Genomic DNA, 14,557 nt, shown 5'->3' with positions numbered 1-14,557 from the left:
GTTGTGAATTAGGTCTAACATCTCCATGTAGGACTCACGCGCTGACACATACACTATTGAACCATGATCGAGTTTTAATCCGATAAGTTACTGATATTGATGCAAATATGGGAGAGAACTCGCAAAATGCTAATATCTTTTAGGTGTTTTAGGTATGAATGTAAGTTTTGAGTCAAATATCAGTCCAAGGAATTTACTTTGTTCAACAACAGGCATTTGATTATAATTTTAATTAAGGGTTGGTTGTGGAGTTTTTTCCGCTATTGCCAGGAATGCATGCAAACGGTTTTTGATTTCGCAAGTCTGAAACCTTATCTAACAAAACTCAAATGTTGCTTCTGAATTCCCAGGACTTGATGTTAATGGAACATGGGACAGAAAGGAATAGAGCGAGGGGGTGTGTCTAGGCCCCCAGAAGCTCTCGAAGTGAAAAATCCTGCGTTCTTAGACTGTGACGTTATGCGTGACTATCAATTTCGATCGCATGTGATTGATGGATAACCAATAAAAAAAAGATGGTATATTATGATATATCCCCCCCCCCCCCCCCCCCCCCCTTCTACAACTTCGTAAACTCGATATCCCATTGCGTTCATACCACCGTAAACACAATAAAACACCGTTCAATCCCTATTTCTTTGTATTGTAGTGGTATTCTCAAAGAAGTGGTCAATATTGAACTTTCAATATGACATACATGTATGATAAATCTGAGAAAAGACAGGACAGGATTGGATTTTTTTTTATTCTTTTTTTTTTCCCGCTTTATTTCTTGTTTTATAAAAATCTTTGTTTTGGTGTGCAAAGCATTGAAATAAAGATTTACAATTGCAAAGGTAGCGGGCTATGGTCTCAATCATGAGATCTGGGAGAGAAGGGCACAGTAACGGGAGAAAGATAAACTTCATCAAACCAAACCATGGGTGGAAATATTCCTGTTTGTATGCATGTTATCTGTTTTTGTAATCTATTTGGTGTAAACATAAACTTTTGATGTCCTCGGCAATTTGAGTTCTGAATATGGCGTTGAAATTGAAAAAAATAACTATGATCAAAGAAATGAGACCAATATTTCCGTAGAATAAAATCATGCTACTGTACTGTACCGAAACTTTGATATTTACTGTTAGAAATCGACTGACGAGTTGAACTTTTAGGGAAGCAATTCTTGGTTGTGTTTTTTTGGCTGGACATTATGACCATGCTGTTGTTGCCTTATATGTATTCATAGCACTCTAAAGTGAAATCCAACGATCAATTCTTTGCATGTGGATGTTATGTTATTTATTACTGAACCCATGACACTTCGATTCCATCTTCGCAAGGGCGTTCTGAACCATAAACAAAAACAAATTTTGTTTTTAGATGACTTCCTCCATGTGAATGATCAGAGATACAAGGGACCACAAACAACGAGGAGTGGATATTTTTTTAGACATGCGCAACCAGAAAAAAGTACCTGACAGTGACAAAGTTAAGGAGGTCAAGAAGCAAAAATGCTTCCAGAGACCGATAGGTAACCGGTAGTGAGAGGTACATTCTGAAATCTGTTAATTGGTTCGGTACTGTGCCACGAACAGATGATTTTAATAAGAAACTGTACTGTGTAAATCAATGTTGTTGAAACTAACCTTGGTTCATTTCTCATTAAGTACGTTGCATACATAATATATTAGATGACGTGGACAATTTCCGGATAAGGTTCTCGCTGTTGATTTTTAGTTCTAATTTTAGATCGAACCATATTCCCTAAGACATTGCAAAATATAACTAGGCCTATGTAGTCATTGTTTAAATCATTCTTAAAAGGTGTCCAACATGTGAAATGATTTTTAAAGGTATCTCAAACTGATGATTACCAAAATATAACAAGCATAAATGTTTTATTATTATTTGTGATTTAAGCGACCCCGCCACATCTGACAGTGACGAATTTTTAGGAAACCGGCAAGAAAAAATAAAGGTTTAGGTAAATATGTTGTGCTTGGTATGGCTACCATGATATCACATTGTCTATGTAGGTTTTTAATTTGTATACAATAATTCAGATAAAGAACAAAATGTATTGTTATAATTATCTCACGTGATCGGCTGGGTACTTTATGAGTTGGTATTTTTGACTAAGCTTGCTTTTCCGCTACAACAGTTGTTACTTATAATCAAGTTTTGTTTCATTTCCAGTTTTAGGGTTGATTTTAATATCTAGAAATGGACTTAAGCGGGAAGTTGATAATAAAAGTCCAGTTGGGTGAGGATATACGAAGGATCCCCATACACAACGAGGACATCACCTATGACGAGTTGTTACTTATGATGCAGAGAGTATACCGGGGTAGACTCTCCAGTACCGACGATATCACTATCAAGTACATGGATGAAGGTAAGAAGCAAACAAATAGAAAACAATTAGAAAATACAACCGTTCAATGAAACTTACTCAACATCACACAGAAACGCAATAAAATACACTACGACTACAAACTCCACAACCACACATTACATCATGTAGATTCAAGCAAATATTTCGGATAAACAATACAAAACAACCTACCATGGGACAAACATTTAAGCAACTTTGCTACCAATGCCAATAGGTCCCTAGGTTTTTTAACAAGATATCCCAGAAGGATCTTGGCGCCCACCATTGAATGATCCATATCGGTCAAATGAAAAGACTAATCGTTTCCCTTCTTTTCCCTTCTTTCATTTTCCTTCAAAGCACTTAATAACTTTATATAACATTATATAGCGGGAGCAACCTGCAATTGTTATAATCCAAGATGGCCATTCTCTTTGTAAACCATTTAGTTCTTTGAATTAGACTTGCATGCACAACTGGAGACCAAGGGGATCCTCAACATTCAAATTTGATAACAACCTATAACAGTCATTTAGTACTTTAAGAAATTGTTAATGAAGTTTCAATTGTCAAATCCAAGAAGGCTGCCTGTTGGCCATATTGTTTCAGGTTGGTCCAATACAGGAATATGCATAACTAGGGATAAAAGGGAACCTTCATATTAAATTTCAGAACTAGCAGTAACAAACTTCAGTTGTCAAAATTCAAGATGGCCACCTGTTGGCCATGTAGTATTCCAGTCAGTCCCAAAATGCAATATGCATAACTACGGACCAAGGGGAACTTACATATTAAATTTGAGAAAGATCCTTTAGTATTTTTCTGAAAAATAGCGATAACAAACTTCAATATAAGCATAACAAAATTTAGCTATTTCAGATTATAATGGCATCCTACTGCTATATCAGATTATAACGGCGTCCCAGGTATTTCTCAACTTAAAGGCATCCTAGTTACTACATAATATGACGGCATCCTAGCTATATCAGATTATAATGGCATCCTAGCTATTTCAGATTATAATGGCATCCTATAGCTAGCTATCTCAGATTATAACGGCATCCTAACTATTTCAGATTATAACGGCATCCTAACTATATCAGATTATAATGGCATCCTATAGCTAGCTATTTCTGATTATAACGGCATCCTAACTATCTCAGATTATAACGGCATCCTAACTATTTCAGATTATAACGGCATCCTAACTATTTCAGATTATAATGGCATCCTATCTATATCAAATTATAAAGGCATCCTAGCTATATCAGATTATAAGGGCATCCTAACTATTTCAGATTATAAAGGCATCCTATCTATATCAGATTATAAAGGCATCCTAGCTATTTCAGATCATAACAGCATCCTATAGCTAGCTATTTCCGATTATAACGGCATCCTAGCTATTTCCGATTATAACGGCATCCTAGCTGTTTCAGATTGTAACAGCATCATGGAGAAATCTATCCTCGCCCACTGTCCAATAGGCTAATAATTGCTGCTTTTTATTACTTTATTCTTGCAACAATGGCAGTGCTACTCATTAAAATAAGTGTCACTATGACTTGTATTGCAAGCATTGTAATAAGCTGAAAATTAGATGTGGAAACTGATGCAATCATTAAAATTTTGTTTGTTTAAATTACCCCAAGTCAATCATTATGGTGTAATATATATTATAAAAATATGTTTGTAAGTCAATTTGGTAAAGCTACCAAGATGTAGTCAAGAAAAATTGCTCCATAAGTTGAAGAAGAATCCAAACCTTTAAAGAAACTCTCTATAGATAAACAGTTAACTTACCTAAAACTCGTAAAGAAACTCTCTATAGATAAAGTTAACTTACCTAAAACTCGTAAAGAAACTCGAGCTCTCTATAGATAAACAGTTAACTTACCTAAAACTCGTAAAGAAACTCTCTATAGATAAACAGTTAACTTACCTAAAACTCGTAAAGAAACTCTCTATAGATAAACAGTTAACTTACCTAAAACTCGTAAAGAAACTCTCTATAGATAAACAGTTAACTTACCTGATGTTGGTTTCCTCTCGTTTTATACCAATGCAAAGTCAGTAATATTTTTGGATTGGTGGAAAGTTTTACAAAGTAGCAAATATTGACTGAAGGTTCAGAAAAAAATATCTGCAGTAAAATGTACTGTTAGCCTGTTACAAAAGCTGATAAATTCTTTCAATATTTGGTGGTAAACATAAAGTCCATCTTGAAAACGTTTGCAGAATGTAATTTTTAGCTCACCTGCACCATGGTGCAACGTCTGTTGTCCGTCCATTGTTGTCTGTTGTCCATCAACATCTGCTTCAAATCACTACGAGTCAAGAAGTCCAGAATAGATTTGAACTAAATTTGGCCAGAAACATCCTTGGGGAAAGGGGAATAGATTTTGCATAAATGGTGATTCCAACCCCCTGGGACCAGAGGGTTGGGGCCCAATACAGGAAATGGAGGTAAATCTTTTAAATCTTGACTAGTCCAGAATGACTCAATGGATTTTGATTTAGTTTGAATTATTATTGGGCAAAAGAGTTCTTATGTTGTATAAATGGGGGATATGGGTCCCTAGGGGGCTGGAGTGAGGGGGCCTTATAGGGGAAATGTTGCAAAAAAAAAACAAAATAAAACAACAAAAAACTCTAAATTCCTTCTTGAATCACGATATAGTCCATATTTGGTTTAAACCATAGTTCGAAGATTCTTAAAAAAATTCAAAAAATAATTGTTATGTAACTTAAAATATTTTTGCAATAATAGCTGAAATATTCAGGTGAGCGATGCAGGTCCTCTGCTCCTCTTGTTTATTTTGGTGTCTTTTTCATCTTGTTTATGTTTTCTTGAGTTATTATTATGTAATGATTTATTTGGTTATATTTCTGTTTCAGACAAGGACCTTATCACAATATTTGATGACTCTGACCTGACATTTGCTATTCAGTGCAGTAGGATCTTAAAAATTACATTATTTGGTATGTTACTTAACCACCTTGCTTTTCTTTGACAAATTCAAATTATATAAAAAGGGCACCTTCCTTCAATGGTAATTTTTGGCCAATTGTACCTAAGTACATACTATGTGCTATTTATGATAATAGATTTAAGTCTGCACTACAAAAGTGCAGGATAGCCCAGTCATTATATCTAAATAATAGCAATAATAATAAACAATAGGAAACTATCATTTACCAAGTAAGACGTGTCAGAGTCACATTATTTGTTAAGCTGTATATAATTGCATTGAATTTACTTATTTTCTATTGAAGTAAATGGACGGCCTCGGCCCCTAGAAACAGATGAAGTAAAATTAATAAAGAAGGAACTGCAGCATGTTCGTGACACTGTCAACCACCTACTGGACCGATTAGAACCACAAGGGGAGATAACTAGTTCAGGGGAGGCATCAGTCAAAGGTCAGTATTGTTAGGGTTTCTTATAGCTTCTGGTTTTAACATTTAACTGAAAACAGATATATAATGTATGGTGCATATCTATCAAGTATGCAAAAGTAAATATACCTTTTTTTGTTGTTTTATAATTAGCTGTTCTTGCTGCATAACAACTCTTTATATTTGCTTTACAAGATTCTATTTAACTCATCTTGATAATTATTGAAGGCTACAAATATTGATTAAATTTTCAATGGTCTTTCTATTAATTACACCTCCCATTATTCTCATAAAAAATATTAAATATTAGCAGACAACAGAGTAATTGTTAATATATTATCCCAACTTATTTAACATCTAATAGATCAATACCGGAAGATCCAGACCTCACATGTTTCAGTTAGGTAAAATCTTACTTTCAAATACCCAACTTACTGTTTATACACCTGACTATACTGCTTGTATTAGAGATAATAGATGAAATCTTGCCATCTGTTACCATATTAAGATATTTTACTGCATGTGTTTAGATGAGCCAATGGTGACAGAGAGTGGGAGAAATCAGGCCACCGTATCAGCTTCAGGATCAACACCAGTGAATGCTCAGCAGGGGAAGGAGTTTGACCCACTCTCCTCTCAACGGTCAACAGATGAATCCCAACAGAACAAAGTCATGTCTTCATTTGGTCTACCTGGTAAATAATATTCAATTTGATGTTTTTCTAAGATACTTACTCAGAAAGTTGTGGTGATAGGTCAACGGTATCTTCATTTGTATGATTTTCTTTCAGTGTAAAAACTGCAGACACAAACAAGAGTTTTTGATTTATTGGAAGAATGTGTTAAATCTTTGGACTAGTCCTTAGTAATACAATGTAGTCCATCTTGGTGTTTGTTACTGTAGGCCAGGACAGGTCTGGGACACCGGATAGTTTATCTAGTATTGGATCATCATCCAGTAACCAATTAAAGGCCCAACAGCAACAGGCCCAGCAACTTCTTCAACAACAGGCACAGCAGCAACAACAACAGCAACAACAACAACAACAACAACAACAGCAACAACCACCAGCACCTTCACCTGCCACTAGTGATGCCAATGCATCTAGTTCAGCATTTGTTGCTCCCCAACCACCCCAGGCCCCGACCCAGACACAAGTTAGTCCATCACCGCAGCACCAGATGTACCATGGTGGCCCGACCCCTCAACAACAACATCCTGGACAACCAAGTTTCCAAACCCCCCAACCAGGTTATTCTGCTGCAGCCTCTTCCAGTTCTGCACCCGGCCAGCAACCTGGAAGTAACACTTACCCACAGGCTGCTCCAGGTATGTACAAATAACACACTCTAGACACTCCAGGTATGTACAAATAACACACACACTAGACACTCCAGGTATGTACAAATAACACACAATTGACACTCCAGGTATGTACAAATATCACACACTAGACACTCCAGGTATGTACACATAACACACACAAGACAATCCAGGTATGTACAAATAACACACTAGACACTCCAGGTATGTACAAATAACACACACACTAGACACTCCATGTATGTACAAATAACACACACTAGACACTCCAGGTATGTACAAATAACACACACACTAGACACTCCAGGTATGTACAAATAACACACACATTAGACACTCCAGGTATGTACAAATATCACACACTAGACACTCCAGGTATGTACAAATAATACACACACTAGACACTCCAGGTATGTACAAATAACACACACATTAGACACTCCAGGTATGTACAAATATCACACACTAGACACTCCAGGTATGTACAAATATCACACACTAGACACTCCAGGTATGTACAAATAATACACACACTAGACACTCCAGGTATGTACAAATAACACACACATTAGACACTCCAGGTATGTACAAATATCACACACTAGACACTCCAGGTATGTACAAATAATACACACACTAGACACTCCAATTATGTACAAATAACACACACTAGACACTCCAGGTATGTACAAATAACACACTCTAGACACTCCAGGTATGTACAAATAACACACTAGACACTCCAGGTATGTACAAATATCACACACTCTAGACACTCCAGGTATGTACAAATAACACACTAGATACTCCAGGTATGTACAAATAACACACACACTAGACACTCCAGGTATGTACAAATAACACACTCTAGACACTCCAGGTATGTACAAATAACACACTAGACACTCCAGGTATGTACAAATATCACACACACTAGATACTCCAGGTATGTACAAATAACACACACACTAGACACTCCAGGTATGTACAAATAACACACACTAGACACTCCATGTATGTACAAATAATACACACTAGACACTCCAGGTATGTACAAATAACACACACACTAGACACTCCAGGTATGTATAAATAACACACACACTAGACACTCCAGGTATGTATAAATAACACACACTAGACACTCCAGGTATGTACAAATAACACACACACTAGACACTCCAGGTATGTACAAATAACACACACATTAGACCCTCCAGGTAAATACAAATAACACACACACTAGACACTCAAGGTATGTATAAATAACACACACTAGACACTCAAGGTATGTACAAATAACACACACTAGACACTCCAGGTATGTACAAATAACACACACATTAGACACTCCAGGTAAATACAAATAACACACACACTAGACACTCCAGGTATGTACAAATAACACACACACTAGACACTCCAGGTATGTACAAATATCACACACTAGACACTCCAGGTATGTACAAATAACACACACACTAGACACTCCAGGTATGTACAAATATCACACACTAGACACTCCAGGTATGTACAAATAACACACACACTAGACACTCCATGTATGTACAAATAACACACACACTAGACACTCCAGGTATGTACAAATATCACACACTAGACACTCCAGGTATGTACAAATAACACACACACTAGACACTCCAGGTAAATACAAATAACACACACCCTAGATACTCCAGGTATGTACAAATAACACACGCTAGACACTCCAGTTATGTACAAATAACACACACACTAGACACTCCAGTTATGTACAAATATCACACACCCTAGACACTCCAGGTATGTATAAATAACACACACTAGACACTCCAGGTATGTACAAATAACACACACATTAGACACTCAAGGTATGTATAAATAACACACACTAGACATTCCAGGTATGTACAAATAACACACACACTAGACACTCCAGGTATGTACAAATTACACACACACTAGACACTCCAGGTATGTATAAATAACACACACACTAGACACTCCAGGTATGTACAAATAACACACACATTAGACCCTCCAGGTAAATACAAATAACACACACACTAGACACTCAAGGTATGTATAAATAACACACACTAGACACTCAAGGTATGTACAAATAACACACACTAGACACTCCAGGTATGTACAAATAACACACACACTAGACACTCCAGGTATGTACAAATAACACACACACTAGACACTCCAGGTATGTACAAATAACACACACTAGACACTCCAGGTATGTACAAATAACACACACATTAGACACTCCAGGTAAATACAAATAACACACACACTAGACACTCCAGGTATGTATAAATAACACACACTAGACACTCCAGGTATGTACAAATAACACAACTAGACACTCCAGGTATGTACAAATAACACACACATTAGACACTCCAGGTATGTACAAATAACACACACATTAGACACTCCAGGTATGTATAAATAACACACACACTAGACACTCCAGGTATGTACAAATAACACACACTAGACACTCCAGGTATGTACAAATAACACACACTAGACACTCCAGGTATGTACAAATAACACACACTAGACACTCCAGGTATGTATAAATAACACACACTAGACACTCCAGGTATGTACAAATAACACACACATTAGACACTCCAGGTATGTACAAATAATACACACACTAGACACTCCAGGTATGTACAAATAACACACACTAGACACTACAGGTATGTACAAATAACACACACTAGACACTCCAGGTATGTACAAATAACACACACACTAGACACTCCAGGTATGTATAAATAACACACATTAGACCCTCCAGGTATGTACAAATAACACACACTAGACACTCCAGGTATGTACAAATAACACACACACTAGACACTCCAGGTATGTACAAATAACACACACTAGACACTCCAGGTATGTACAAATAACACACACACTAGACACTCCAGGTATGTACAAATAACACACACACTAGACACTCCAGGTATGTACAAATAACACACACTAGACACTCCAGGTATGTACAAATAACACACACTAGACACTCCAGGTATGTACAAATAACACACACTAGACACTCCAGGTATGTACAAATAACACACACACTAGACACTCCAGGTATGTACAAATAACACACATTAGACCCTCCAGGTATGTACAAATAACACACACTAGACACTCCAGGTATGTACAAATAACACACACACTAGACACTCCAGGTATGTACAAATAACACACACTAGACACTCCAGGTATGTACAAATAACACACACATTAGACACTCCAGGTATGTACAAATAACACACACACTAGACACTCAAGGTATGTATAAATAACACACACTAGACACTACAGGTATGTACAAATAACACACACTAGACACTCCAGGTATGTACAAATAACACACACACTAGACACTCCAGGTATGTATAAATAACACACATTAGACCCTCCAGGTATGTACAAATAACACACACTAGACACTCCAGGTATGTACAAATAACACACACACTAGACACTCCAGGTATGTACAAATAACACACACTAGACACTCCAGGTATGTACAAATAACACACACACTAGACACTCCAGGTATGTACAAATAACACACACACTAGACACTCCAGGTATGTACAAATAACACACACTAGACACTCCAGGTATGTACAAATAACACACACTAGACACTCCAGGTATGTACAAATAACACACACTAGACACTCCAGGTATGTACAAATAACACACACACTAGACACTCCAGGTATGTACAAATAACACACACTAGACACTCCAGGTATGTACAAATAACACACACTAGACACTCCAGGTATGTACAAATAACACACACACTAGACACTCCAGGTATGTACAAATAACACACACTAGACACTCCAGGTATGTACAAATAACACACACACTAGACACTCCAGGTATGTACAAATAACACACACACTAGACACTCCAGGTATGTACAAATAACACACACTAGACATTCCAGGTATGGAGGGTTTGTGTAAATAACACATACACTTGCCTTAGGGGGGGGGGGGGGGGGGGGGGGGGGGGGGGGGGGTAAATAACACATGCACACTTGCCTTAGGGAGTTTGTGTAAATAACACATACACACTTGCCTCTTGGAGCATGTGTAAATAACAATAAATGATATATAATAAGTATGTACTGATCAGTCTATCTACATATCAGTAACTTTTCAATTACCCATCAGTAAAGGTTATTTTATATAGATACAAAGCTGTAGTAAAATCATGATGAGTTTGTAAGTATTTTCTATGTTGTTGTAAACCAATAAAACATGATGAGTTGTAGGCTATGCAGCTGGGGGACCTGGACAACAGCAGCGCCCACAACAGCCTCAACAATTACCTGCCCAAGGTATTCCCGGTCAGCCAGGCTTTTCTCAGCAGTCTGGTTCCTTCCCTTACCAGTATGGCAATCAGCAGCCCATGCCTCAGCCAGGTGTTGCCCCTGGTCCGTCACAGGGTGCTCCATGGAATCAACCTCCGGTATGTAACATTATCATACTATCGTCTTAATTTTTAGAAGATTTGATAAAACATGCTGAAATTTTATAAATATTTTGTGGCAATTAAAGCAGAAATTGTTGCTATTTTATAAGTGAATCTAAATGTTTTACAAGAAAAGGGAAATTTAAGAAAGCATAGTACCTGTCAACATGTGCTGTTTGATAATCAGACTACCGCTGTCTTGATGAAAGGCTCATCAGTCCATACCATATACATTTTATCAAAAGTTTTAATGTCTGCTTTCTCTGTTTCAGGGGGGATACCAAAGCTACACTGGTCAACCACAACCTTCAGGGGCCCCCACCAGCTCTCCCTCTGGGACTCCTGGATCAGCTAGCCCTTCAAATCCCTATGCACGAGGGACAGGCCAGGGATATGGGGCTGGTTACCCTAAACCTACCCAGGGCTACTCACAAGGCTACAAGTGATGTAACACACGACAAAGCATTATGTTTCATTCCTCCTCTGTCACAATGATGTGATGTCGGCCATATTGGGAGATCTTTTTCCTTCATGTATCAACTGCTGCTGATTTGGCACTCGGTTACTTCTCTTCACTGATCGTTTAGTGAAATACAATTTGTAGCCCAAGACATTAGTTATGATAAATGTTGTCAGGCTGTGGTTAAAGATTTAACAATTTGACTTGCTATTGATACTCTGTCATTATAGTGAAAATGTATCAAAATTGGCAAAAATTTCACATCATTTCTAAATTCTAACACAGCAAACCAAATTCAGTTGGATCATCTGAGTGTAAGGTGAGGAGAGCATTATAGACCTACTTCTGTATCATCCAGTAATTGGGATCTCTCCGAGTCAGATGGAAACAGTTAATATTTATGGTACAGTTGCCTATTTTAACTATGTCAATGTATGCTACAGATGTATATGTTACTCAGCAACATTTTATTCTATTTAATCAACTGTTTAGCCCACTGTCATCAGATGGTGAGCTGTTAAATCACCTGTGGCCCTTCACCTCTCATCAGTAAAATGTTTATATTTGGAATTGATCCCTAAAAGTCTTATTTTGTCAGGTAAAATATGTCAAAACATAATCAAAATGAATGACTAAAACGTACAGTAAAGATCAACCTCACATAGAACCAATAAATATCATACAATAGTGGGCACTACGATCCTTCTGGGATCTCTTGCAGTAGTCCAATCTTGTTTTGGGTCTTTTTTTTTCTTGTGAATTAATTTGTCTCTCCTTGTTTTACTGTTGAATCTGTTACCTACACAAGTCACAAACTTGGTCTTTAATTTCTAGTAAAAACATTCAATGTTAATGTGCAATAAACTATCTAATGATCATAAAGAAACATCAAGTATGTATATATGTAAGAATGTATTGCATACAAACGCTTGGTTTTCCTTTCTAGAATGTAATATATTATACGGTAACTCCTGTGATTTTATACCAATATGAAGACATTGTTCATTAGTACATGTCCATGCGACTTTTTGTAAATTACTTGCATAGCATTGATCAAACTAGACTTTGTCTCTTCTGTGTTGTACAAAAGGTTCATTGTCTTGTATGCATCGAGCAAAGGACAGTGTCTGTATGTGCTGTATAAAGGTTTGCTATGTGTTGTACAAGACTTGGACGGAGAGAAAATTGGCAATGATTTATTTTGATGATGCATAGCTACAGAAATTCCAAGAGGTTGTGTTGACTGCAGCAGGCACTGGTATATTGTCTGTGTATTATATATACATGTTGTATACATGAACCAAAAATATATGTACAGTACATTATTGTATTGATCAAATGGATTAAAATGAAAAACAATCTCAACAAAGTGTTTCACTTTTTGTCTTCATATATAAACACATATTTTGGACATCCCATATGGGTATTCAGCAAAGCCTTTTTTGTAGGTGAGGGGGCACTGTGTCTGAAGGTGAGGACACAGTGTCTATCTGTAGGTGGGGACACAGTGTCTATCTGTAGGTAAGGACACAGTGTCTATCTGTAGGTGAGGACACAGTGTCTATCTGTAGGTGAGGACACAGTGTCTATCTGTAGGTGGGGAGACTGTGTCTGTCTGTAGGTGAGGACACTATCTGTAGGTGAGGAGACGGTGTCTGTCTGTAGGTGGGGAGACGGTGCCTGCCTGTAGGTGAGGACACAGTGTCTATCTGTAGGTGGGGAGACTGTGTCTGTCTGTAGGTGAGGACACTATCTGTAGGTGAGGAGACGGTGTCTGTCTGTAGGTGAGGACAGTGTCTATCTGTAGGTGAGGACACAGTGTCTGTCTGTAGGTGGGGAGACGGTGTCTGTCTGTAGGTGGGGAGACACTCTGCCTGTAGGTGGGGAGACAGTGTCTATCTGTAGGTGGGGAGACAGTGTCTGTCTGTAGGTGAGGACACAGTGTCTATCTGTAGGTGGGGAGACAGTGTCTGTATGTAGGTGAGGAGACACTGTCTGCCTGTAGGTGAGGACAGTGTCTATCTGTAGGTGAGGACACTGTCTATCTGTAGGTGGGGAGACTGTCTGTCTGTAGGTGAGGACACTGTGTCTATCTGTAGGTGAGGACACAGTGTCTATCTGTAGGTGAGGACACAGTGTCTATCTGTAGGTGAGGACACAGTGTCTATCTGTAGGTGAGGACACAGTGTCTGTCTGTAGGTGAGGACACTGTCTATCTGTAGGTGAGGACACAGTGTCTATCTGTAGGTGGGTAGGAGACTGACTGCAGGTGAGGAGACACTGTGTCTGTCTAGATGAAGAGACACTTGTCTGACTGTAGGTGAGGAGACACTGACAGTAGGTGAGGAGACACTGACAGTATGTGAGGAGACACTGACAGTATATGAGGAGACGCTGTCTACCTGTAGGTAGGAGACTGAAGGTGAGGAGACACTGTCTGACTGTAGGTGAGGAGACACTGACTAGGTAAGGAGAC

The 14,557-nt window shown here is 37.9% G+C and overlaps 1 protein-coding gene across 2 annotated transcripts; it reads left to right on the top strand.

The window, feature by feature from the left end:
- Nucleotides 1–1,835: 1,835 nt before the first annotated feature.
- Nucleotides 1,836–13,269, top strand: LOC117328205 (protein TFG-like). 2 transcript variants are annotated; one of them, XM_033885645.1, is made up of 8 exons: nucleotides 1,836–1,969; nucleotides 2,182–2,380; nucleotides 5,258–5,341; nucleotides 5,636–5,782; nucleotides 6,289–6,453; nucleotides 6,663–7,088; nucleotides 11,416–11,618; nucleotides 11,894–13,269. In XM_033885645.1, the coding sequence occupies exons 2-8, from the start codon at nucleotides 2,209–2,211 to the stop codon at nucleotides 12,065–12,067; spliced, it is 1,371 nt and encodes a 456-aa protein (XP_033741536.1). In that variant the 5' UTR covers nucleotides 1,836–1,969; nucleotides 2,182–2,208; the 3' UTR covers nucleotides 12,068–13,269. The 2 variants fall into 2 exon arrangements, with proteins under 2 accessions (XP_033741536.1, XP_033741537.1); XM_033885646.1 differs by having other exon boundaries at nucleotides 1,837–1,969; nucleotides 11,422–11,618.
- Nucleotides 13,270–14,557: the final 1,288 nt, after the last annotated feature.

This window comes from Pecten maximus, chromosome 5 (assembly GCF_902652985.1).
Source record: "Pecten maximus chromosome 5, xPecMax1.1, whole genome shotgun sequence".
Lineage (NCBI taxonomy): Eukaryota > Metazoa > Mollusca > Bivalvia > Pectinida > Pectinidae > Pecten > Pecten maximus.
Note: the sequence above shows the minus strand (reverse complement) of the source record. Positions and strands in the feature narration are given on the sequence as shown.